Genomic DNA, 26,870 nt, shown 5'->3' on the forward strand with positions numbered 1-26,870 from the left:
TTTATTCAGTTTCATGAGGGTTTGTGATTCTGTGATGTGACAGATACTTGTTGCAATGGACTCCTCAGATGTTAAATCTGAACTACATGATGACTGCAGGTCGGTGGATTTAGATCTTTCAACAGGACCAACATCATTTTTCTTGCATATGTCCATCTCCTGTTCTTTTGCTCCTAGTTTTACACTTTGTAATGTAGATTCATCTAGAGGGGGTTCATCCTCCAAACTAATTGTTTCTTCCTCTACATTGATCATATCTTCACTGTCAAGTGTCTCATTTTCATCATGATGTTCTTTTTCTTTTCTTTGTCCATTTTTCCCTCTGAGAGGTCTACGAGTTGAGCCCATTTTTCTCTTGTGAATAACTGTGAATTCTGAGTGTGCCTCCGCTTTTTGAGAATCTTGAGGAATGATGGTGGTGTCACTTTGCTTGGGAATGGTTTCTTCCTGAACTTTACACTCAGCATCGTCAGATATTTTCATTGCTTCCAGGTTTGCATCAGAGGAAGTGTCATTTTGAATCAAATCTGACTCCGTAGTCATATTACTCTCCACTGTAACTGTATCTCCAACAAACTCAACTTCTTTGTCTAAAACATTAGCATCACAGATGTTCTCTTCTGTTACTTCTCCTCCAAATGCTGTTGAGTCAAATGTCTGGTTTTGTAAGTGTCTTTCTGTGTCCTCCTCTGCTGGCACTATTTCAACATCTCCAGAATTTTCCTGGGACCCAGCATGAATTTTTGGGAGGGTTTGTGATTCTGAAATGTCACAGACACTCACTGCAGTATATCTGGATTCATCTGGACTGGGTTCATCCTTCAAAATGAAGATTTCTTTCTCATCATGTTCTTGTCTTTGTCCTTTATTCCCTCTGAGGGGTCTTCGAGTTGAGCCCATTTTTCTCTTTTGAATAACTGGACTTGATTTTGAGTGTGCCTCTTCTGTGTGAGAATCTTCAGGAATGAGGTTGATGTCACTTTGTTTAAGAACTGTGTCTGTTTCTCCTGAAACATCTTTCTCAACATTTTCAGATATTTTCAATGCTTCGATGTGTACATCAGGAGAAGTATGAAGAAAATCTGACTCCATAGTCATATTACTCTCCACTGTACCTGTATCTCCAGTAACTTCAACTTCTCTGATTAATGTCACACTAACGTCATTGATGTTCTCCTCTGTTCCTTCAGCTTCATAAGATGTTGTGTCAGATATTTTGTTCTGTGATTCAGTTTCTAATTGTAGGTCTTTGTTTTCCTCTGCTGCCACTTTTTCAGCATCGCCAGCATTTTCCTGGGACTCTTCATTCAGTTTCATGAGGGTTTGTGATTCTGTGATGTGACAGATACTTGCTGCAATGGACTCCTCAGATGTTAAATCTGAACTACATGATGACTGCAGGTCGGTGGATTTAGATCTTTCAACAGGACCAACATCATTTTTCTTGCATGTGTCCATCTCCTGTTCTTTTGCTCCTAGTTTTACACTTTGTAATGTAGATTCATCTAGAGGGGGTTCATCCTCCAAACTAATTGTTTCTTCCTCTACATTGATCATATCTTCACTGTCAAGTGTCTCATTTTCATCATGATGTTCTTTTTCTTTTCTTTGTCCATTTTTCCCTCTGAGAGGTCTACGAGTTGAGCCCATTTTTCTCTTGTGAATAACTGTGAATTCTGAGTGTGCCTCCTCTTTCTGAGTATCTTGAGGAATGATGGTGGTGTCACTTTGCTTGGGAACTGTGTCAGTTTCTTCCTGAGCTTCACACTCAGCATCGTCAGATATTTTCATTTCTTCCAGTTTTGCATCAGAGGAAGTGTCATTTTGAATCGAATCTGACTCCGTAGTCATATTACTCTCCACTGTAACTGCATCTCCAACAAACTCAACTTCTTTGTCTAAAACATTAGCATCACAGATGTTCTCTTCTGTTACTTCTCCTCCAAATGCTGTTGAGTAAAATGTCTGGTTTTGTAAGTGTCGTTCTGTGTCCTCCTCTGCTGGCACTATTTCAACATCTCCAGAATTTTCCTGGGACCCAGCATGAATTTTTGGGAGGGTTTGTGATTTTGAAATGTCACAGACACTCACTGCAGTATATCTGGATTCATCTGGACTGGGTTCATCCTTCAAAATGAAGATTTCTTTCTCATCATGTTCTTGTCTTTGTCCTTTATTCCCTCTGAGAGGTCTTCGAGTTGAGCCCATTTTTCTCTTTTGAATAACTGGACTTGATTTTGAGTGTGCCTCTTCTGCGTGAGAATCTTCAGGAATGAGGTTGATGTCACTTTGTTTAAGAACTGTGTCTGTTTCTCCTGAAACATCTTTCTCAACATTTTCAGATATTTTCAATGCTTCGACGTGTACATCAGGAGAAGTATGAAGAAAATCTGACTCCGTAGTCAAATTACTCTCCACTGTACCTGTATCTCCAGTAACTTCAACTTCTCCGACTAATGTCACACTAACATCATTGATTTTCTCCTCTGTTCCTTCAGCTTCATAAGTTGTTGTGTCAGGTATTTTGTTTTGTGATTCAGTTTCTAATTGTAGGTCTTTGTTTTCCTCTGCTGCCACTTTTTCAGCATCTCCAGCATTTTCCTGGGACTCTTCATTCAGTTTCATGAGGGTTTGTGATTCTGTGACATGACAGATACTTACTGCAGTGGATTCCTCAGACAGGAAATCTGAACGACATGATGACTGCAGGAGAGCAGACTCAGATCTTTCAACAGGACCAACATCATTGTCCTCACATAATTCCATGTCCTGTACTTTAACTCCATCTTTTGTGGTTCTTAACAGAGATGCATTTGTAATGGATTCATCCTCCAAACTAATTGTTTCTTTCTCTACATTGATCATATCTTCACTGTCAGGTGTCTCATTTTCATCATGATGGTCTTTTTCTTTTCTTTGTGTATTTTTCCCTCTGAGAGGTCTACGAGTTGAGCCCATTTTTCTCTTGTGAATAACTGTGAATTCTGAGTGTGCCTCCTCTTTCTGATTATCGTGAGGAATGATGGTGGTGTCACTTTGCTTGGGAACGGTTTCTTCCTGAACCTTACACTCAGCATCATCAGATACTTTTATTGCTTCCAGTTTTGGATCAGAGGAAGTGTCATTTTGAATCAAATCTGACTCCGTAGTCATATTACTCTCCCCTGTAACTGTATCTCCAGTAACTTTAACTTCTCTGACTAATGTCACACTAACATCATTGATTTTCTCCTCTGTTCCTTTAGCTTCATAAGTTGTTGTGTCAGATATTTTGTTCTGTGATTCAGTTTCTAATTGTAGGTCTTTGTTTTCCTCTGCTGCCACTTTGTCAGCATCGCCAGCATTTTCCTTGGACTCTTCATTCAGTTTCATGAGGGTTTGTGATTCTGTGATGTGACAGATATTTATTGCAATGGACTCCTCAGATGTTAAATCTGAACTACATGATGACTGCAGATCGGTGGATTTAGATCTTTCAACAGGACCAACATCATTTTTCTTACATATGTCCATCTCCTGTTCTTTTGCTCCTAGTTTTACACTTTGTAATGTAGATTCATCTAGACGGGGTTCATCCTCCAAACTAATTGTTTCTTCCTCTACATTGATCATATCTTCACTGTCAAGTGTTTCATTTTCATCATGATGTTCTTTTTCTTTTCTTTGTCCATTTTTCCCTCTGAGAGGTCTACGAGTTGAGCCCATTTTTCTCTTGTGAATAACTGTGAATTCTGAGTGTGCCTCCTCTTTCTGAGAATCTTGAGGAATGATGGTGGTGTCACTTTGCTTTGGAACTGTGTCAGTTTCTTCCTGAACTTCACGCTCAGTATTGTCAGATACTTTTAATGCTTCCAGTTTTGCATCAGAGGAAGTGTCATTTTGAATCAAACCTGACTCAGTAGTAATATTACTCTCCAAAGTAACTGTATCTCCAATAAACTCAACTTCTTTGTCTAAAACATTAGCTTCACAGATGTTCTCTTCTGTTGCTTCTCCTCCAAATGCTGTTGAGTCAAATGTCTGGTTTTCTAAGTGTCGTTCTGTGTCCTCCTCTGCTGGCACTATTTCAACATCTCCAGAATTTTCCTGGGACCCAGCATGAATTTTTGGGAGGGTTTGTGATTCTGAAATGTCACAGACACTCACTGCAGTATATCTGGATTCATCTGGACTGGGTTCATCCTTCAACATGAATATTTCTTTCTCATCATGTTCTTGTCTTTGCCCTTCATTCCCTCTGAGAGGTCTTCGAGTTGAGCCCATTTTTCTCTTTTGAATAACTGGACTTGATTTTGAGTGTGCCTCTTCTGTGTGAGAATCTTCAGGAATGAGGTTGATGTCACTTTGTTTAAGAACTGTGTCTGTTTCTCCTGAAACATCTTTCTCAACATTTTCAGATATTTTCAATGCTTCGATGTGTACATCAGGAGAAGAATGAAGAAAATCTGACTCCGTAGTCAAATTACTCTCCACTGTACCTGTATCTCCAGTAATTTCAACTTCTCTGACTAATGTCAAACGAACATCATTGATTTTCTCGTCTGTTCCTTCAGCTTCATAAGTTGTTGTGTCAGATATTGTGTCCCGTGATTCAATTTCTAACTGTAAGTCTTTGCCTTCTTCTGCTGCTCCTTTGTCAGCATCGCCAACATTTTCCTGGGACTCTTCATTCAGTTTCATGGGGGTTTGTGATTCTGTGATGTGACAGATATTTATTGCAATGGACTCCTCAGATGTTAAATCTGAACTACATGATGACTGCATGTCGGTGGATTTAGATCTTTCAACAGGACCAACATCATTTTTCTTGCATGTGTCCATCTCCTGTTCTTTTGCTCCTAGTTTTACACTTTGTAATGTAAATTCATCTAGAGGGGGTTCATCCTCCAAACTAATTGTTTCTTCCTCTACATTGATCATATCTTCACTGTCAAGTGTTTCATTTTCATCATGATGTTCTTTTTCTTTTCTTTGTCCATTTTTCCCTCTGAGAGGTCTACGAGTTGAGCCCATTTTTCTCTTGTGAATAACTGTGAATTCTGAGTGTGCCTCCTCTTTCTGAGCATCTTGAGGAATGATGGTGGTGTCACTTTGCTTGGGAACTGTGTCAGTTTCTTCCTGAACTTCACACTCAGTATTGTCAGATACTTTTATTGCTTCCAGTTTTGCATCAGAGGAAGTGTCATTTTGCATCAAATCTGACTCCATAGTCATATTACTCTCCACTGTACCTGTATCTCCAGTGACTTCAACTTCTCTGATTAATGTCACACTAACATCATTGATTTTCTCCTCTGTTCCTTCAGCTTCATAAGATGTTGTGTCAGATATTTTGTTCTGTGATTCAGTTTCTAATTGTAGGTCTTGGTTTTCCTCTGCTGCCACTTTTTCAGCATCGCCAGCATTTTCCTGGGACTCCTCATTCAGTTTCATGAGGGTTTGTGATTCTGTGATGTGACAGATACTTGCTGCAATGGACTCCTCAGATGTTAAATCTGAACTACATGATGACTGCAGGTCGGTGGATTTAGATCTTTCAACAGGACCAACATCATTTTTCTTGCATGTGTCCATCTCCTGTTCTTTTGCTCCTAGTTTTACACTTTGTAATGTAGATTCATCTAGAGGGGGTTCATCCTCCAAACTAATTGTTTCTTCCTCTACATTGATCATATCTTCACTGTCAAGTGTCTCATTTTCATCATGATGTTCTTTTTCTTTTCTTTGTCCATTTTTCCCTCTGAGAGGTCTACGAGTTGAGCCCATTTTTCTCTTGTGAATAACTGTGAATTCTGAGTGTGCCTCCGCTTTTTGAGAATCTTGAGGAATGATGGTGGTGTCACTTTGCTTGGGAATGGTTTCTTCCTGAACTTTACACTCAGCATCGTCAGATATTTTCATTGCTTCCAGGTTTGCATCAGAGGAAGTGTCATTTTGAATCGAATCTGACTCCGTAGTCATATTACTCTCCACTGTAACTGTATCTCCAACAAACTCAACTTCTTTGTCTAAAACATTAGCATCACAGATGTTCTCTTCTGTTACTTCTCCTCCAAATGCTGTTGAGTCAAATGTCTGGTTTTGTAAGTGTCGTTCTGTGTCCTCCTCTGCTGGCACTATTTCAACATCTCCAGAATTTTCCTGGGACCCAGCATGAATTTTTGGGAGGGTTTGTGATTCTGAAATGTCACAGACACTCACTGCAGTATATCTGGATTCATCTGGACTGGGTTCATCCTTCAAAATGAAGATTTCTTTCTCATCATGTTCTTGTCTTTGTCCTTTATTCCCTCTGAGAGGTCTTCGAGTTGAGCCCATTTTTCTCTTTTGAATAACTGGACTTGATTTTGAGTGTGCCTCTTCTGTGTGAGAATCTTCAGGAATGAGGTTGATGTCACTTTGTTTAAGAACTGTGTCTGTTTCTCCTGAAACATCTTTCTCAACATTTTCAGATATTTTCAATGCTTCGATGTGTACATCAGGAGAAGTATGAAGAAAATCTGACTCCGTAGTCAAATTACTCTCCACTGTACCTGTATCTCCAGTAACTTCAACTTCTCCGACTAATGTCACACTAACATCATTGATTTTCTCCTCTGTTCCTTCAGCGTCATAAGTTGTTGTGTCAGGTATTTTGTTTTGTGATTCAGTTTCTAATTGTAAGTCTTTGTTTTCCTCTGCTGCCACTTTTTCAGCATCTCCAGCATTTTCCTGGGACTCTTCATTCAGTTTCATGAGGGTTTGTGATTCTGTGACATGACAGATACTTACTGCAGTGGATTCCTCAGATGTTAAATCTGAACTACATGATGACTGCAGGAGAGCAGACTCAGATCTTTCAACAGGACCAACATCATTGTCCTCACATAATTCCATGTCCTGTACTTTAACTCCATCTTTTGTGGTTCTTAACAGAGATGCATTTGTAATGGATTCATCCTCCAAACTAATTGTTTCTTTCTCTACATTGATCATATCTTCACTGTCAGGTGTCTCATTTTCATCATGATGGTCTTTTTCTTTTCTTTGTGTATTTTTCCCTCTGAGAGGTCTACGAGTTGAGCCCATTTTTCTCTTGTGAATAACTGTGAATTCTGAGTGTGCCTCCTCTTTCTGATTATCGTGAGGAATGATGGTGGTGTCACTTTGCTTGGGAACGGTTTCTTCCTGAACTTTACACTCAGCATCGTCAGATACTTTTATTGCTTCCAGTTTTGGATCAGAGGAAGTGTCATTTTGAATCAAATCTGACTCCGTAGTCATATTACTCTCCCCTGTACCTGTATCTCCAGTAACTTCAACTTCTCTGACTAATGTCACACTAACATCATTGATTTTCTCCTCTGTTCCTTTAGCTTCATAAGTTGTTGTGTCAGATATTTTGTTCTGTGATTCAGTTTCTAATTGTAGGTCTTTGTTTTCCTCTGGTGCCACTTTGTCAGCATCGCCAGCATTTTCCTGGGACTCTTCATTCAGTTTCATGAGGGTTTGTGATTCTGTGATATGACAGATATTTATTGCAATGGACTCCTCAGATGTTAAATCTGAACTACATGATGACTGCAGGTCGGTGGATTTAGATCTTTCAACAGGACCAACATCATTTTTCTTACATATGTCCATCTCCTGTTCTTTTGCTCCTAGTTTTACACTTTGTAATGTAGATTCATCTAGACGGGGTTCATCCTCCAAACTAATTGTTTCTTTCTCTAAATTGACCATATCTTCACTGTCAAGTGTCTCATTTTCATCATGATGTTCTTTTTCTTTTCTTTGTCCATTTTTCCCTCTGAGAGGTCTACGAGTTGAGCCCATTTTTCTCTTGTGAATAACTGTGAATTCTGAGTGTGCCTCCTCTTTCTGAGAATTTTGTGGAATGATGGTGGTGTCACTTTGCTTTGGAACTGTGTCAGTTTCTTCCTGAACTTCGCGCTCAGCATTGTCAGATACTTTTAATGCTTCCAGTTTTGCATCAGAGGAAGTGTCATTTTGAATCACACCTGACTCAGTAGTAATATTACTCTCCAAAGTAACTGTATCTCCAATAAACTCAACTTCTTTGTCTAAAACAATAGCTTCACAGATGTTCTCTTCTGTTGCTTCTCCTCCAAATGCTGTTGAGTCAAATGTCTGGTTTTCTAAGTGTCGTTCTGTGTCCTCCTCTGCTGGCACTATTTCAACATCTCCAGAATTTTCCTGGGACCCAGCATGAATTTTTGGGAGGGTTTGTGATTCTGAAATGTCACAGACACTCACTGCAGTATATCTGGATTCATCTGGACTGGGTTCATCCTTCAAAATGAAGATTTCTTTCTCATCATGTTCTTGTCTTTGTCCTTTATTCCCTCTGAGAGGTCTTCGAGTTGAGCCCATTTTTCTCTTTTGAATAACTGGACTTGATTTTGAGTGTGCCTCTTCTGTGTGAGAATCTTCAGGAATGAGGTTGATGTCACTTTGTTTAAGAACTGTGTCTGTTTCTCCTGAAACATCTTTCTCAACATTTTCAGATATTTTCAATGCTTCGATGTGTACATCAGGAGAAGTATGAAGAAAATCTGACTCCGTAGTCAAATTACTCTCCACTGTACCTGTATCTCCAGTAATTTCAACTTCTCTGACTAATGTCACACTAACGTCATTGATGTTCTCCTCTGTTCCTTCAGCTTCATAGGTTGTTGTGTCAGATATTTTGTTCTGTGATTCAGTTTCTAATTGTAGGTCTTTGTTTTCCTCTGCTGCCACTTTTTCAGCATCTCCAGCATTTTCCTGGGACTCTTTATTCAGTTTCATGAGGGTTTGTGATTCTGTGATATGACAGATACTTACTGCAGTGGATTCCTCCGACAGGAAATCTGAACGACATGATGACTGCAGGAGAGCAGACTCAGATCTTTCAACAGGACCAACATCATTGTCCTCACATAATTCCATGTCCTGTACTTTAATTCCATCTTTTGTGGTTCTTAACAGAGATGCATTTGTAATGGATTCATCCTCCAAACTAATTGTTTCTTTCTCTACATTGATCATATCTTCACTGTCAGCTGTCTCATTTTCATCATGATGGTCTTTTTCTTTTCTTTGTCTATTTTTCCCTCTGAGAGGTCTGCGAGTTGAGCCCATTTTTCTCTTGTGAATAACTGTGAATTCTGAGTGTGCCTCCTCTTTCTGAGTATCGTGAGGAATGATGGTGGTGTCACTTTGCTTGGGAACGGTTTCTTCCTGAACTTTACACTCAGCATCATCAGATACTTTTATTGCTTCCAGTTTTGGATCAGAGGAAGTGTCATTTTGAATCAAATCTGTCTCCGTAGTCATATTACTCTCCCCTGTACCTGTATCTCCAGTAACTTCAACTTCTCTGACTAATGTCAAACGAACATCATTGATTTTCTCGTCTGTTCCTTCAGCTTCATAAGTTGTTGTGTCAGATATTGTGTCCCGTGATTCAATTTCTAACTGTAAGTCTTTGCCTTCTTCTGCTGCTCCTTTGTCAGCATCGCCAACATTTTCCTGGGACTCTTCATTCAGTTTCATGGGGGTTTGTGATTCTGTGATGTGACAGATATTTATTGCAATGGACTCCTCAGATGTTAAATCTGAACTACATGATGACTGCATGTCGGTGGATTTAGATCTTTCAACAGGACCAACATCATTTTTCTTGCATGTGTCCATCTCCTGTTCTTTTGCTCCTAGTTTTACACTTTGTAATGTAGATTCATCTAGAGGGGGTTCATCCTCCAAACTAATTGTTTCTTCCTCTACATTGATCATATCTTCACTGTCAAGTGTTTCATTTTCATCATGATGTTCTTTTTCTTTTCTTTGTCCATTTTTCCCTCTGAGAGGTCTACGAGTTGAGCCCATTTTTCTCTTGTGAATAACTGTGAATTCTGAGTGTGCCTCCTCTTTCTGAGCATCTTGAGGAATGATGGTGGTGTCACTTTGCTTGGGAACTGTGTCAGTTTCTTCCTGAACTTCACACTCAGTATTGTCATATACTTTTATTGCTTCCAGTTTTGCATCAGAGGAAGTGTCATTTTGCATCAAATCTGACTCCATAGTCATATTACTCTCCACTGTACCTGTATCTCCAGTGACTTCAACTTCTCTGATTAATGTCACACTAAGATCATTGATTTTCTCCTCTGTTCCTTCAGCTTCATAAGATGTTGTGTCAGATATTTTGTTCTGTGATTCAGTTTCTAATTGTAGGTCTTGGTTTTCCTCTGCTGCTCCTTTGTCAGCATCGCCAACATTTTCCTGGGACTCTTCATTCAGTTTCATGAGGGTTTGTGATTCTGTGATGTGACAGATACTTGCTGCAATGGACTCCTCAGATGTTAAATCTGAACTACATGATGACTGCAGGTCGGTGGATTTAGATCTTTCAACAGGACCAACATCATTTTTCTTGCATGTGTCCATCTCCTGTTCTTTTGCTCCTAGTTTTACAATTTGTAATGTAGATTCATCTAGAGGGGGTTCATCCTCCAAACTAATTGTTTCTTCCTCTACATTGATCATATCTTCACTGTCAAGTGTTTCATTTTCATCATGAGGTTCTTTTTCTTTTCTTTGTCCATTTTTCCCTCTGAGAGGTCTACGAGTTGAGCCCATTTTTCTCTTGTGAATAACTGTGAATTCTGAGTGTGCCTCCTCTTTCTGAGAATCTTGAGGAATGATGGTGGTGTCACTTTGCTTGGGAATGGTTTCTTCCTGAACTTTACACTCAGCATCGTCAGATATTTTCATTGCTTCCAGGTTTGCATCAGAGGAAGTGTCATTTTGAATCGAATCTGACTCCGTAGTCATATTACTCTCCACTGTAACTGTATCTCCAACAAACTCAACTTCTTTGTCTAAAACATTAGCATCACAGATGTTCTCTTCTGTTGCTTCTCCTCCAAATGCTGTTGAGTCAAATGTCTGGTTTTCTAAGTGTCGTTCTGTGTCCTCCTCTGCTGGCACTATTTCAACATCTCCAGAATTTTCCTGGGACCCAGCATGAATTTTTGGGAGGGTTTGTGATTCTGAAATGTCACAGACACTCACTGCAGTATATCTGGATTCATCTGGACTGGGTTCATCCTTCAAAATGAAGATTTCTTTCTCATCATGTTCTTGTCTTTGTCCTTTATTCCCTCTGAGAGGTCTTCGAGTTGAGCCCATTTTTCTCTTTTGAATAACTGGACTTGATTTTGAGTGTGCCTCTTCTGTGTGAGAATCTTCAGGAATGAGGTTGATGTCACTTTGTTTAAGAACTGTGTCTGTTTCTCCTGAAACATCTTTCTCAACATTTTCAGATATTTTCAATGCTTCGATGTGTACATCAGGAGAAGTATGAAGAAAATCTGACTCCGTAGTCAAATTACTCTCCACTGTACCTGTATCTCCAGTAATTTCAACTTCTCTGACTAATGTCACACTAACGTCATTGATGTTCTCCTCTGTTCCTTCAGCTTCATAGGTTGTTGTGTCAGATATTTTGTTCTGTGATTCAGTTTCTAATTGTAGGTCTTTGTTTTCCTCTGCTGCCACTTTTTCAGCATCTCCAGCATTTTCCTGGGACTCTTTATTCAGTTTCATGAGGGTTTGTGATTCTGTGATATGACAGATACTTACTGCAGTGGATTCCTCCGACAGGAAATCTGAACGACATGATGACTGCAGGAGAGCAGACTCAGATCTTTCAACAGGACCAACATCATTGTCCTCACATAATTCCATGTCCTGTACTTTAATTCCATCTTTTGTGGTTCTTAACAGAGATGCATTTGTAATGGATTCATCCTCCAAACTAATTGTTTCTTTCTCTACATTGATCATATCTTCACTGTCAGCTGTCTCATTTTCATCATGATGGTCTTTTTCTTTTCTTTGTCTATTTTTCCCTCTGAGAGGTCTGCGAGTTGAGCCCATTTTTCTCTTGTGAATAACTGTGAATTCTGAGTGTGCCTCCTCTTTCTGAGTATCGTGAGGAATGATGGTGGTGTCACTTTGCTTGGGAACGGTTTCTTCCTGAACTTTACACTCAGCATCATCAGATACTTTTATTGCTTCCAGTTTTGGATCAGAGGAAGTGTCATTTTGAATCAAATCTGTCTCCGTAGTCATATTACTCTCCCCTGTACCTGTATCTCCAGTAACTTCAACTTCTCTGACTAATGTCAAACGAACATCATTGATTTTCTCGTCTGTTCCTTCAGCTTCATAAGTTGTTGTGTCAGATATTGTGTCCCGTGATTCAATTTCTAACTGTAAGTCTTTGCCTTCTTCTGCTGCTCCTTTGTCAGCATCGCCAACATTTTCCTGGGACTCTTCATTCAGTTTCATGGGGGTTTGTGATTCTGTGATGTGACAGATATTTATTGCAATGGACTCCTCAGATGTTAAATCTGAACTACATGATGACTGCATGTCGGTGGATTTAGATCTTTCAACAGGACCAACATCATTTTTCTTGCATGTGTCCATCTCCTGTTCTTTTGCTCCAAGTTTTACACTTTGTAATGTAGATTCATCTAGAGGGGGTTCATCCTCCAAACTAATTGTTTCTTCCTCTACATTGATCATATCTTCACTGTCAAGTGTTTCATTTTCATCATGATGTTCTTTTTCTTTTCTTTGTCCATTTTTCCCTCTGAGAGGTCTACGAGTTGAGCCCATTTTTCTCTTGTGAATAACTGTGAATTCTGAGTGTGCCTCCTCTTTCTGAGCATCTTGAGGAATGATGGTGGTGTCACTTTGCTTGGGAACTGTGTCAGTTTCTTCCTGAACTTCACACTCAGTATTGTCATATACTTTTATTGCTTCCAGTTTTGCATCAGAGGAAGTGTCATTTTGCATCAAATCTGACTCCATAGTCATATTACTCTCCACTGTACCTGTATCTCCAGTGACTTCAACTTCTCTGATTAATGTCACACTAACATCATTGATTTTCTCCTCTGTTCCTTCAGCTTCATAAGATGTTGTGTCAGATATTTTGTTCTGTGATTCAGTTTCTAATTGTAGGTCTTGGTTTTCCTCTGCTGCTCCTTTGTCAGCATCGCCAACATTTTCCTGGGACTCTTCATTCAGTTTCATGAGGGTTTGTGATTCTGTGATGTGACAGATACTTGCTGCAATGGACTCCTCAGATGTTAAATCTGAACTACATGATGACTGCAGGTCGGTGGATTTAGATCTTTCAACAGGACCAACATCATTTTTCTTGCATGTGTCCATCTCCTGTTCTTTTGCTCCTAGTTTTACAATTTGTAATGTAGATTCATCTAGAGGGGGTTCATCCTCCAAACTAATTGTTTCTTCTTCTACATTGATCATATCTTCACTGTCAAGTGTTTCATTTTCATCATGAGGTTCTTTTTCTTTTCTTTGTCCATTTTTCCCTCTGAGAGGTCTACGAGTTGAGCCCATTTTTCTCTTGTGAATAACTGTGAATTCTGAGTGTGCCTCCGCTTTTTGAGAATCTTGAGGAATGATGGTGGTGTCACTTTGCTTGGGAATGGTTTCTTCCTGAACTTTACACTCAGCATCGTCAGATATTTTCATTTCTTCCAGGTTTGCATCAGAGGAAGTGTCATTTTGAATCACATCTGACTCCGTAGTCATATTACTCTCCACTGTAACTGTATCTCCAACAAACTCAACTTCTTTGTCTAAAACATTAGCATCACAGATGTTCTCTTCTGTTACTTCTCCTCCAAATGCTGTTGAGTCAAATGTCTGGTTTTGTAAGTGTCGTTCTGTGTCCTCCTCTGCTGGCACTATTTCAACATCTCCAGAATTTTCCTGGGACCCAGCATGAATTTTTGGGAGGGTTTGTGATTCTGAAATGTCACAGACACTCACTGCAGTATATCTGGATTCATCTGGACTGGGTTCATCCTTCAAAATGAAGATTTCTTTCTCATCATGTTCTTGTCTTTGTCCTTTATTCCCTCTGAGAGGTCTTCGAGTTGAGCCCATTTTTCTCTTTTGAATAACTGGACTTGATTTTGAGTGTGCCTCTTCTGTGTGAGAATCTTCAGGAATGAGGTTGATGTCACTTTGTTTAAGAACTGTGTCTGTTTCTCCTGAAACATCTTTCTCAACATTTTCAGATATTTTCAATGCTTCGACGTGTACATCAGGAGAAGTATGAAGAAAATCTGACTCCGTAGTCAAATTACTCTCCACTGTACCTGTATCTCCAGTAACTTCAACTTCTCCGACTAATGTCACACTAACATCATTGATTTTCTCCTCTGTTCCTTCAGCTTCATAAGATGTTGTGTCAGGTATTTTGTTTTGTGATTCAGTTTCTAATTGTAGGTCCTTGTTTTCCTCTGCTGCCACTTTTTCAGCATCTCCAGCATTTTCCTGGGACTCTTCATTCAGTTTCATGAGGGTTTGTGATTCTGTGACATGACAGATACTTACTGCAGTGGATTCCTCAGACAGGAAATCTGAACGACATGATGACTGCAGGAGAGCAGACTCAGATCTTTCAACAGGACCAACATCATTGTCCTCACATAATTCCATGTCCTGTACTTTAACTCCATCTTTTGTGGTTCTTAACAGAGATGCATTTGTAATGGATTCATCCTCCAAACTAATTGTTTCTTTCTCTACATTGATCATATCTTCACTGTCAGGTGTCTCATTTTCATCATGATGGTCTTTTTCTTTTCTTTGTGTATTTTTCCCTCTGTGAGGTCTACGAGTTGAGCCCATTTTTCTCTTGTGAATAACTGTGAATTCTGAGTGTGCCTCCTCTTTCTGATTATCGTGAGGAATGATGGTGGTGTCACTTTGCTTGGGAACGGTTTCTTCCTGAACTTTACACTCAGCATCGTCAGATACTTTTATTGCTTCCAGTTTTGGATCAGAGGAAGTGTCATTTTGAATCAAATCTGACTCCGTAGTCATATTACTCTCCCCTGTACCTGTATCTCCAGTAACTTCAACTTCTCTGACTAATGTCAAACGAACATCATTGATTTTCTCGTCTGTTCCTTCAGCTTCATAAGTTGTTGTGTCAGATATTGTGTCCCGTGATTCAATTTCTAACTGTAAGTCTTTGCCGTCTTCTGCTGCTCCTTTGTCAGCATCGCCAACATTTTCCTGGGACTCTTCATTCAGTTTCATGGGGGTTTGTGATTCTGTGATGTGACAGATATTTATTGCAATGGACTCCTCAGATGTTAAATCTGAACTACATGATGACTGCATGTCGGTGGATTTAGATCTTTCAACAGGACCAACATCATTTTTCTTGCATGTGTCCATCTCCTGTTCTTTTGCTCCTAGTTTTACACTTTGTAATGTAGATTCATCTAGAGGGGGTTCATCCTCCAAACTAATTGTTTCTTCCTCTACATTGATCATATCTTCACTGTCAAGTGTTTCATTTTCATCATGATGTTCTTTTTCTTTTCTTTGTCCATTTTTCCCTCTGAGAGGTCTACGAGTTGAGCCCATTTTTCTCTTGTGAATAACTGTGAATTCTGAGTGTGCCTCCTCTTTCTGAGCATCTTGAGGAATGATGGTGGTGTCACTTTGCTTGGGAACTGTGTCAGTTTCTTCCTGAACTTCACACTCAGTATTGTCATATACTTTTATTGCTTCCAGTTTTGCATCAGAGGAAGTGTCATTTTGCATCAAATCTGACTCCATAGTCATATTACTCTCCACTGTACCTGTATCTCCAGTGACTTCAACTTCTCTGATTAATGTCACACTAAGATCATTGATTTTCTCCTCTGTTCCTTCAGCTTCATAAGATGTTGTGTCAGATATTTTGTTCTGTGATTCAGTTTCTAATTGTAGGTCTTGGTTTTCCTCTGCTGCTCCTTTGTCAGCATCGCCAACATTTTCCTGGGACTCTTCATTCAGTTTCATGAGGGTTTGTGATTCTGTGATGTGACAGATACTTGCTGCAATGGACTCCTCAGATGTTAAATCTGAACTACATGATGACTGCAGGTCGGTGGATTTAGATCTTTCAACAGGACCAACATCATTTTTCTTGCATGTGTCCATCTCCTGTTCTTTTGCTCCTAGTTTTACAATTTGTAATGTAGATTCATCTAGAGGGGGTTCATCCTCCAAACTAATTGTTTCTTCCTCTACATTGATCATATCTTCACTGTCAAGTGTTTCATTTTCATCATGAGGTTCTTTTTCTTTTCTTTGTCCATTTTTCCCTCTGAGAGGTCTACGAGTTGAGCCCATTTTTCTCTTGTGAATAACTGTGAATTCTGAGTGTGCCTCCGCTTTTTGAGAATCTTGAGGAATGATGGTGGTGTCACTTTGCTTGGGAATGGTTTCTTCCTGAACTTTACACTCAGCATCGTCAGATATTTTCATTGCTTCCAGGTTTGCATCAGAGGAAGTGTCATTTTGAATCGAATCTGACTCCGTAGTCATATTACTCTCCACTGTAACTGTATCTCCAACAAACTCAACTTCTTTGTCTAAAACATTAGCATCACAGATGTTCTCTTCTGTTACTTCTCCTCCAAATGCTGTTGAGTCAAATGTCTGGTTTTGTAAGTGTCGTTCTGTGTCCTCCTCTGCTGGCACTATTTCAACATCTCCAGAATTTTCCTGGGACCCAGCATGAATTTTTGGGAGGGTTTGTGATTCTGAAATGTCACAGACACTCACTGCAGTATATCTGGATTCATCTGGACTGGGTTCATCCTTCAAAATGAAGATTTCTTTCTCATCATGTTCTTGTCTTTGTCCTTTATTCCCTCTGAGAGGTCTTCGAGTTGAGCCCATTTTTCTCTTTTGAATAACTGGACTTGATTTTGAGTGTGCCTCTTCTGTGTGAGAATCTTCAGGAATGAGGTTGATGTCACTTTGTTTAAGAACTGTGTCTGTTTCTCCTGAAACATCTTTCTCAACATTTTCAGATATTTTCAATGCTTCGATGTGTACATCAGGAGAAGTATGAAGAAAATCTGACTCCGTAGTCAAATTACTCTCCACTGTACCTGTATCTCCAGTAACTTCAACTTCTCCGACTAATGTCACACTAACATCATTGATTTTCTCCTCTGTTCCTTCAGCTTCATAAGATGTTGTGTCAGGTATTTTGTTTTGTGATTCAGTTTCTAATTGTAGGTCCTTGTTTTCCTCTGCTGCCACTTTTTCAGCATCTCCAGCATTTTCCTGGGACTCTTCATTCAGTTTCATGAGGGTTTGTGATTCTGTGACATGACAGATACTTACTGCAGTGGATTCCTCAGACAGGAAATCTGAACGACATGATGACTGCAGGAGAGCAGACTCAGATCTTTCAACAGGACCAACATCATTGTCCTCACATAATTCCATGTCCTGTACTTTAACTCCATCTTTTGTGGTTCTTAACAGAGATGCATTTGTAATGGATTCATCCTCCAAACTAATTGTTTCTTTCTCTACATTGATCATATCTTCACTGTCAGGTGTCTCATTTTCATCATGATGGTCTTTTTCTTTTCTTTGTGTATTTTTCCCTCTGTGAGGTCTACGAGTTGAGCCCATTTTTCTCTTGTGAATAACTGTGAATTCTGAGTGTGCCTCCTCTTTCTGATTATCGTGAGGAATGATGGTGGTGTCACTTTGCTTGGGAACGGTTTCTTCCTGAACTTTACACTCAGCATCGTCAGATACTTTTATTGCTTCCAGTTTTGGATCAGAGGAAGTGTCATTTTGAATCAAATCTGACTCCGTAGTCATATTACTCTCCCCTGTACCTGTATCTCCAGTAACTTCAACTTCTCTGACTAATGTCAAACGAACATCATTGATTTTCTCGTCTGTTCCTTCAGCTTCATAAGTTGTTGTGTCAGATATTGTGTCCCGTGATTCAATTTCTAACTGTAAGTCTTTGCCTTCTTCTGCTGCTCCTTTGTCAGCATCGCCAACATTTTCCTGGGACTCTTCATTCAGTTTCATGGGGGTTTGTGATTCTGTGATGTGACAGATATTTATTGCAATGGACTCCTCAGATGTTAAATCTGAACTACATGATGACTGCATGTCGGTGGATTTAGATCTTTCAACAGGACCAACATCATTTTTCTTGCATGTGTCCATCTCCTGTTCTTTTGCTCCTAGTTTTACACTTTGTAATGTAGATTCATCTAGAGGGGGTTCATCCTCCAAACTAATTGTTTCTTCCTCTACATTGATCATATCTTCACTGTCAAGTGTTTCATTTTCATCATGATGTTCTTTTTCTTTTCTTTGTCCATTTTTCCCTCTGAGAGGTCTACGAGTTGAGCCCATTTTTCTCTTGTGAATAACTGTGAATTCTGAGTGTGCCTCCTCTTTCTGAGCATCTTGAGGAATGATGGTGGTGTCACTTTGCTTGGGAACTGTGTCAGTTTCTTCCTGAACTTCACACTCAGTATTGTCATATACTTTTATTGCTTCCAGTTTTGCATCAGAGGAAGTGTCATTTTGCATCAAATCTGACTCCATAGTCATATTACTCTCCACTGTACCTGTATCTCCAGTGACTTCAACTTCTCTGATTAATGTCACACTAAGATCATTGATTTTCTCCTCTGTTCCTTCAGCTTCATAAGATGTTGTGTCAGATATTTTGTTCTGTGATTCAGTTTCTAATTGTAGGTCTTGGTTTTCCTCTGCTGCTCCTTTGTCAGCATCGCCAACATTTTCCTGGGACTCTTCATTCAGTTTCATGAGGGTTTGTGATTCTGTGATGTGACAGATACTTGCTGCAATGGACTCCTCAGATGTTAAATCTGAACTACATGATGACTGCAGGTCGGTGGATTTAGATCTTTCAACAGGACCAACATCATTTTTCTTGCATGTGTCCATCTCCTGTTCTTTTGCTCCTAGTTTTACAATTTGTAATGTAGATTCATCTAGAGGGGGTTCATCCTCCAAACTAATTGTTTCTTCCTCTACATTGATCATATCTTCACTGTCAAGTGTTTCATTTTCATCATGAGGTTCTTTTTCTTTTCTTTGTCCATTTTTCCCTCTGAGAGGTCTACGAGTTGAGCCCATTTTTCTCTTGTGAATAACTGTGAATTCTGAGTGTGCCTCCGCTTTTTGAGAATCTTGAGGAATGATGGTGGTGTCACTTTGCTTGGGAATGGTTTCTTCCTGAACTTTACACTCAGCATCGTCAGATATTTTCATTGCTTCCAGGTTTGCATCAGAGGAAGTGTCATTTTGAATCGAATCTGACTCCGTAGTCATATTACTCTCCACTGTAACTGTATCTCCAACAAACTCAACTTCTTTGTCTAAAACATTAGCATCACAGATGTTCTCTTCTGTTACTTCTCCTCCAAATGCTGTTGAGTCAAATGTCTGGTTTTGTAAGTGTCGTTCTGTGTCCTCCTCTGCTGGCACTATTTCAACATCTCCAGAATTTTCCTGGGACCCAGCATGAATTTTTGGGAGGGTTTGTGATTCTGAAATGTCACAGACACTCACTGCAGTATATCTGGATTCATCTGGACTGGGTTCATCCTTCAAAATGAAGATTTCTTTCTCATCATGTTCTTGTCTTTGTCCTTTATTCCCTCTGAGAGGTCTTCGAGTTGAGCCCATTTTTCTCTTTTGAATAACTGGACTTGATTTTGAGTGTGCCTCTTCTGTGTGAGAATCTTCAGGAATGAGGTTGATGTCACTTTGTTTAAGAACTGTGTCTGTTTCTCCTGAAACATCTTTCTCAACATTTTCAGATATTTTCAATGCTTCGATGTGTACATCAGGAGAAGTATGAAGAAAATCTGACTCCGTAGTCAAATTACTCTCCACTGTACCTGTATCTCCAGTAACTTCAACTTCTCCGACTAATGTCACACTAACATCATTGATTTTCTCCTCTGTTCCTTCAGCTTCATAAGATGTTGTGTCAGGTATTTTGTTTTGTGATTCAGTTTCTAATTGTAGGTCTTTGTTTTCCTCTGCTGCCACTTTTTCAGCATCTCCAGCATTTTCCTGGGACTCTTTATTCAGTTTCATGAGGGTTTGTGATTCTGTGACATGACAGATACTTACTGCAGTGGATTCCTCATACAGGAAATCTGAACGACATGATGACTGCAGGAGAGCAGACTCAGATCTTTCAACAGGACCAACATCATTGTCCTCACATAATTCCATGTCCTGTACTTTAACTCCATCTTTTGTGGTTCTTAACAGAGATGCATTTGTAATGGATTCATCCTCCAAACTAATTGTTTCTTTCTCTACATTGATCATATCTTCACTGTCAGGTGTCTCATTTTCATCATGATGGTCTTTTTCTTTTCTTTGTGTATTTTTCCCTCTGAGAGGTCTACGAGTTGAGCCCATTTTTCTCTTGTGAATAACTGTGAATTCTGAGTGTGCCTCCTCTTTCTGATTATCGTGAGGAATGATGGTGGTGTCACTTTGCTTGGGAACGGTTTCTTCCTGAACTTTACACTCAGCATCGTCAGATACTTTTATTGCTTCCAGTTTTGGATCAGAGGAAGTGTCATTTTGAATCAAATCTGACTCCGTAGTCATATTACTCTCCCCTGTACCTGTATCTCCAGTAACTTCAACTTCTCTGACTAATGTCACACTAACATCATTGATTTTCTCCTCTGTTCCTTTAGCTTCATAAGTTGTTGTGTCAGATATTTTGTTCTGTGATTCAGTTTCTAATTGTAGGTCTTTGTTTTCCTCTGGTGCCACTTTGTCAGCATCGCCAGCATTTTCCTGGGACTCTTCATTCAGTTTCATGAGGGTTTGTGATTCTGTGATGTGACAGATATTTATTGCAATGGACTCCTCAGATGTTAAATCTGAACTACATGATGACTGCAGGTCGGTGGATTTAGATCTTTCAACAGGACCAACATCATTTTTCTTACATATGTCCATCTCCTGTTCTTTTGCTCCTAGTTTTACACTTTGTAATGTAGATTCATCTAGACGGGGTTCATCCTCCAAACTAATTGTTTCTTTCTCTAAATTGACCATATCTTCACTGTCAAGTGTCTCATTTTCATCATGATGTTCTTTTTCTTTTCTTTGTCCATTTTTCCCTCTGAGAGGTCTACGAGTTGAGCCCATTTTTCTCTTGTGAATAACTGTGAATTCTGAGTGTGCCTCCTCTTTCTGAGAATTTTGTGGAATGATGGTGGTGTCACTTTGCTTTGGAACTGTGTCAGTTTCTTCCTGAACTTCGCGCTCAGCATTGTCAGATACTTTTAATGCTTCCAGTTTTGCATCAGAGGAAGTGTCATTTTGAGTCAAACCTGACTCAGTAGTAATATTACTCTCCAAAGTAACTGTATCTCCAATAAACTCAACTTCTTTGTCTAAAACATTAGCTTCACAGATGTTCTCTTCTGTTGCTTCTCCTCCAAATGCTGTTGAGTCAAATGTCTGGTTTTCTAAGTGTCGTTCTGTGTCCTCCTCTGCTGGCACTATTTCAACATCTCCAGAATTTTCCTGGGACCCAGCATGAATTTTTGGGAGGGTTTGTGATTCTGAAATGTCACAGACACTCACTGCAGTATATCTGGATTCATCTGGACTGGGTTCATCCTTCAACATGAATATTTCTTTCTCATCATGTTCTTGTCTTTGCCCTTCATTCCCTCTGAGAGGTCTTCGAGTTGAGCCCATTTTTCTCTTTTGAATAACTGGACTTGATTTTGAGTGTGCCTCTTCTGTGTGAGAATCTTCAGGAATGAGGTTGATGTCACTTTGTTTAAGAACTGTGTCTGTTTCTCCTGAAACATCTTTCTCAACATTTTCAGATATTTTCAATGCTTCGATGTGTACATCAGGAGAAGTATGAAGAAAATCTGACTCCGTAGTCAAATTACTCTCCACTGTACCTGTATCTCCAGTAATTTCAACTTCTCTGACTAATGTCACACTAACGTCATTGATGTTCTCCTCTGTTCCTTCAGCTTCATAGGTTGTTGTGTCAGATATTTTGTTCTGTGATTCAGTTTCTAATTGTAGGTCTTTGTTTTCCTCTGCTGCCACTTTTTCAGCATCTCCAGCATTTTCCTGGGACTCTTTATTCAGTTTCATGAGGGTTTGTGATTCTGTGATATGACAGATACTTACTGCAGTGGATTCCTCCGACAGGAAATCTGAACGACATGATGACTGCAGGAGAGCAGATTCAGATCTTTCAACAGGACCAACATAATTGTCCTCACATAATTCCATGTCCTGTACTTTAATTCCATCTTTTGTGGTTCTTAACAGAGATGCATTTGTAATGGATTCATCCTCCAAACTAATTGTTTCTTTCTCTACATTGATCATATCTTCACTGTCAGGTGTCTTATTTTCATCATGATGGTCTTTTTCTTTTCTTTGTCTATTTTTCCCTCTGAGAGGTCTACGAGTTGAGCCCATTTTCCTCTTGTGAATAACTGTGAATTCTGAGTGTGCCTCCTCTTTCTGAGTATCGTGAGGAATGATGGTGGTGTCACTTTGCTTGGGAACGGTTTCTTCCTGAACTTTACACTCAGCATCATCAGATACTTTTATTGCTTCCAGTTTTGGATCAGAAGAAGTGTCATTTTGAATCAAATCTGACTCCGTAGTCATATTACTCTCCCCTGTACCTGTATCTCCAGTAACTTCAACTTCTCTGACTAATGTCAAACGAACATCATTGATTTTCTCGTCTGTTCCTTCAGCTTCATAAGTTGTTGTGTCAGATATTGTGTCCCGTGATTCAATTTCTAACTGTAAGTCTTTGCCTTCTTCTGCTGCTCCTTTGTCAGCATCGCCAACATTTTCCTGGGACTCTTCATTCAGTTTCATGGGGGTTTGTGATTCTGTGATGTGACAGATATTTATTGCAATGGACTCCTCAGATGTTAAATCTGAACTACATGATGACTGCATGTCGGTGGATTTAGATCTTTCAACAGGACCAACATCATTTTTCTTGCATGTGTCCATCTCCTGTTCTTTTGCTCCTAGTTTTACACTTTGTAATGCAGATTCATCTAGAGGGGGTTCATCCTCCAAACTAATTGTTTCTTCCTCTACATTGATCATATCTTCACTGTCAAGTGTTTCATTTTCATCATGATGTTCTTTTTCTTTTCTTTGTCCATTTTTCCCTCTGAGAGGTCTACGAGTTGAGCCCATTTTTCTCTTGTGAATAACTGTGAATTCTGAGTGTGCCTCCTCTTTCTGAGCATCTTGAGGAATGATGGTGGTGTCACTTTGCTTGGGAATGGTTTCTTCCTGAACTTCGCGCTCAGTATTGTCAGATACTTTTATTGCTTCCAGTTTTGCATCAGAGGAAGTGTCATTTTGCATCAAATCTGACTCCATAGTCATATTACTCTCCCCTGTACCTGTATCTCCAGTAACTTCAACTTCTCTGATTAATGTCACACTAACATCATTGATTTTCTCCTCTGTTCCTTCAGCTTCATAAGATGTTGTGTCAGATATTTTGTTCTGTGATTCAGTTTCTAATTGTAGATCTTTGTTTTCCTCTGCTGCCACTTTGTCAGCATCGCCAGCATTTTCCTGGGACTCTTCATTCAGTTTCATGAGGGTTTGTGATTCTGTGATGTGACAGATATTTATTGCAATGGACTCCTCAGATGTTAAATCTGAACTACATGATGACTGCAGGTCGGTGGATTTAGATCTTTCAACAGGACCAACATCATTTTTCTTACATATGTCCATCTCCTGTTCTTTTGCTCCTAGTTTTACACTTTGTAATGTAGATTCATCTAGACGGGGTTCATCCTCCAAACTAATTGTTTCTTCCTCTACATTGATCATATCTTCACTGTCAAGTGTCTCATTTTCATCATGATGTTCTTTTTCTTTTCTTTGTCCATTTTTCCCTCTGAGAGGTCTACGAGTTGAGCCCATTTTTCTCTTGTGAATAACTGTGAATTCTGAGTGTGCCTCCTCTTTCTGAGAATTTTGAGGAATGATGGTGGTGTCACTTTGCTTGGGAACTGTGTCAGTTTCTTTCTGAACTTCACGCTCAGTATTGTCAGATACTTTTAATGCTTCCAGTTTTGCATCAGAAGAAGTGTCATTTTGAATCAAACCTGACTCAGTAGTAATATTACTCTCCAATGTAACTGTATCTCCAATAAACTCAACTTCCTTGTCTAAAACATTAGCTTCACAGATGTTCTCTTCTGTTGCTTCTCCTCCAAATGCTGTTGAGTCAAATGTCTGGTTTTGTAAGTGTCGTTCTGTGTCCTCCTCTGCTGGCACTATTTCAACCTCTCCGGTATTTTCCTGGGACCCAGCATGAATTTTTGGGAGGGTTTGTGATTCTGAAATGTCACAGACACTCACTGCAGTATATCTGGATTCATCTGGACTGGGTTCATCCTTCAACTTGAATATTTCTTTCTCATCATGTTCTTGTTTTTGCCCTTCATTCCCTCTGAGAGGTCTTCGAGTTGAGCCCATTTTTCTCTTTTGAATAACTGGACTTGATTTTGAGTGTGCCTCTTCTGTGTGAGAATCTTCAGGAATGATGCTGATGTCACTTTGTTTAAGAACTGTGTCTGTTTCTCCTGAAACATCTTTCTCAACATTTTCAGATATTTTCAATGCTTCGATGTGTACATCAGGAGAAGTATGAAGAAAATCTGACTCCGTAGTCAAATTACTCTCCACTGTACCTGTATCTCCAGTAACTTCAACTTCTCTGACTAATGTCACACTAACGTCATTGATGTTCTCCTCTGTTCCTTCAGCTTCATAAGTTGTTGTGTCAGATATTTTGTTCTGTGATTCAGTTTCTAATTGTAGGTCTTTGTTTTCCTCTGCTGCCACTTTTTCAGCATCTCCAGCATTTTCCTGGGACTCTTTATTCAGTTTCATGAGGGTTTGTGATTCTGTGACATGACAGATACTTACTGCAGTGGATTCCTCCGACAGGAAATCTGAACGACATGATGACTGCAGGAGAGCAGACTCAGATCTCTCAACAGGACCAACATCATTGTCCTCACATAATTCCACGTCCTGTACTTTAACTCCATCTTTTGTGGTTCTTAACAGAGATGCATTTGTAATGGATTCATCCTCCAAACTAATTGTTTCTTTCTCTACATTGATCATATCTTCACTGTCAGGTGTCTCATTTTCATCATGATGTTCTTTTTCTTTTCTTTGTCTATTTTTCCCTCTGAGAGGTCTACGAGTTGAGCCCATTTTCCTCTTGTGAATAACTGTGAATTCTGAGTGTGCCTCCTCTTTCTGAGTATCTTGAGGAATGATGGTGGTGTCACTTTGCTTGGGAACTGTGTCAGTTTCTTCCTGAACTTCACACTCAGTATTGTCAGATACTTTTATTGCTTCCAGTTTTGCATCAGAGGAAGTGTCATTTTGCATCAAATCTGACTCCATAGTCATATTACTCTCCACTGTACCTGTATCTCCAGTAACTTCAACTTCTCTGATTAATGTCACACTAACATCATTGATTTTCTCCTCTGTTCCTTCAGCTTCATAAGATGTTGTGTCAGATATTTTGTTCTGTGATTCAGTTTCTAATTGTAGGTCTTTGTTTTCCTCTGCTGCCACTTTTTCAGCATCGCCAGCATTTTCCTGGGACTCTTTATTCAGTTTCATGAGGGTTTGTGATTCTGTGATATGACAGATACTTACTGCAGTGGATTCCTCAGACAGGAAATCTGAACGACATGATGACTGCAGGAGAGCAGACTCAGATCTTTCAACAGGACCAACATCATTGTCCTCACATAATTCCATGTCCTGTTCTTTAACTCCATCTTTTGTGGTTCTTAACAGAGATGCATTTGTAATGGATTCATCCTCCAAACTTATTGTTTCTTTCTCTACATTAATGATATCTTCACTGTAAGGTGTCTCATTTTCATCACGGTGTTCTTTTTCTTTTCTTTGTCCATTTTTCCCTCTGTGAGGTCTACGAGTTGAGCCCATTTTTCTCTTGTGAATAACTGTGAATTCTGAGTGTGCCTCCTCTTTCTGAGTATCGTGAGGAATGATGGTGGTGTCACTTTGCTTGGGAACGGTTTCTTCCTGAACTTTACACCCAGCATCGTCAGATACTTTTATTGCTTCCAGTTTTGGATCAGAAGAAGTGTCATTTTGAATCAAATCTGACTCAGGAGTCATATTACTCTCCACTGTACCTGTATCTCCAGTAACTTCAACTTCTCTGACTAATGTCACACTAACATCACTGATTTTCTCCTCTGTTCCTTCAGCTTCATAAGATGTTGTGTCAGATATTTTGTTCTGTGATTCAATGTCTAATTGTAAGTCTTTGTCTTCTTCTGCTGCCCTTTTGTCAGGATCTCCAGCATTTTCCTGGGACTCTTCATTCAGTTTCATGGAGGTTTGTGATTCTGTGATGTGACAGATACTTGTTGCAATGGACTCCTCAGATGTTAAATCTGAACTACATGATGACTGCAGGTCGGTGGATTTAGATCTTTCAACAGGACCAACATCATTTTTCTTGCTTATGTCCATGTCCTGTTCTTTTGCTCCTAGTTTTACACTTTGTAATGTAGATTCATCTAGAGGGGGTTCATCCTCCAAACTTATTGTTTCTTTCTCTGCATTGATCATATTTTCACTGTCAAGTGTCTCATTTTCATCATGATGTTCTTTTACTTTTCTTTGTCCATTTTTCCCTTTGAGAGGTCTACGAGTTGAGCCCATTTTCCTCTTGTGAATAACTGTGAATTCTGAGTGTGCCTCCTCTTTCTGAGTATCGTGAGGAATGATGGTGGTGTCACTTTGCTTGGGAACTGTGTCAGTTTTTTCCTGAACTTTACACTCAGCATCGTTAGACACTTTTAATGCTTCCAGTTTTGCATCAGAGGAAGTGTCATTTTGAATCA

At 39.5% G+C, this 26,870-nt stretch overlaps 1 protein-coding gene and 1 long non-coding RNA gene across 41 annotated transcripts in view; one reads left to right on the plus strand and one right to left on the minus strand.

The window, feature by feature from the left end:
- Nucleotides 1-26,870, minus strand: part of LOC128015794 (uncharacterized) — a 37,561-nt gene that overhangs the window by 6,354 nt on the left and 4,337 nt on the right. For 2 of the 29 annotated variants that reach the window (XM_052599944.1, XM_052599930.1), the window contains exons 4-8: nt 24,654-26,120; nt 21,264-23,345; nt 19,797-20,510; nt 14,940-15,692; nt 9,336-10,088 (exon numbers count right to left, since the gene is read on the minus strand). In XM_052599944.1, coding sequence (XP_052455904.1) covers nt 9,336-10,088; nt 14,940-15,692; nt 19,797-20,510; nt 21,264-23,345; nt 24,654-26,120 — 5,769 coding nt within the window. Of the gene's footprint in view, nt 1-1,115; nt 2,424-3,890; nt 4,479-7,280; nt 8,589-9,335; nt 10,089-12,137; nt 12,891-14,939; nt 15,693-17,741; nt 18,495-19,796; nt 20,544-21,263; nt 23,885-24,653; nt 26,121-26,870 lie in introns of those variants that run through there. The other 27 variants (XM_052599946.1, XM_052599931.1, XM_052599937.1 and 24 more) reach the window with 26 other exon arrangements.
- LOC128015801 (uncharacterized) lies at nt 750-26,867 on the plus strand. Of its 12 annotated transcripts, none has more exons than XR_008184007.1 (6): nt 2,129-2,277; nt 8,443-8,634; nt 15,739-15,822; nt 17,125-17,450; nt 25,110-25,169; nt 26,670-26,867. It is a non-coding gene; the product is annotated as an uncharacterized LOC128015801 (long non-coding RNA). The 12 variants fall into 12 exon arrangements; XR_008184011.1 differs by lacking the exons at nt 15,739-15,822; nt 17,125-17,450; nt 25,110-25,169; nt 26,670-26,867 and adding exons at nt 10,135-10,218; nt 14,323-14,648; nt 22,308-22,367; nt 25,923-26,067; XR_008184005.1 differs by lacking the exons at nt 25,110-25,169; nt 26,670-26,867 and adding exons at nt 22,308-22,367; nt 25,923-26,067.

Source organism: Carassius gibelio, chromosome A6, assembly GCF_023724105.1.
Source record: "Carassius gibelio isolate Cgi1373 ecotype wild population from Czech Republic chromosome A6, carGib1.2-hapl.c, whole genome shotgun sequence".
Lineage (NCBI taxonomy): Eukaryota > Metazoa > Chordata > Actinopteri > Cypriniformes > Cyprinidae > Carassius > Carassius gibelio.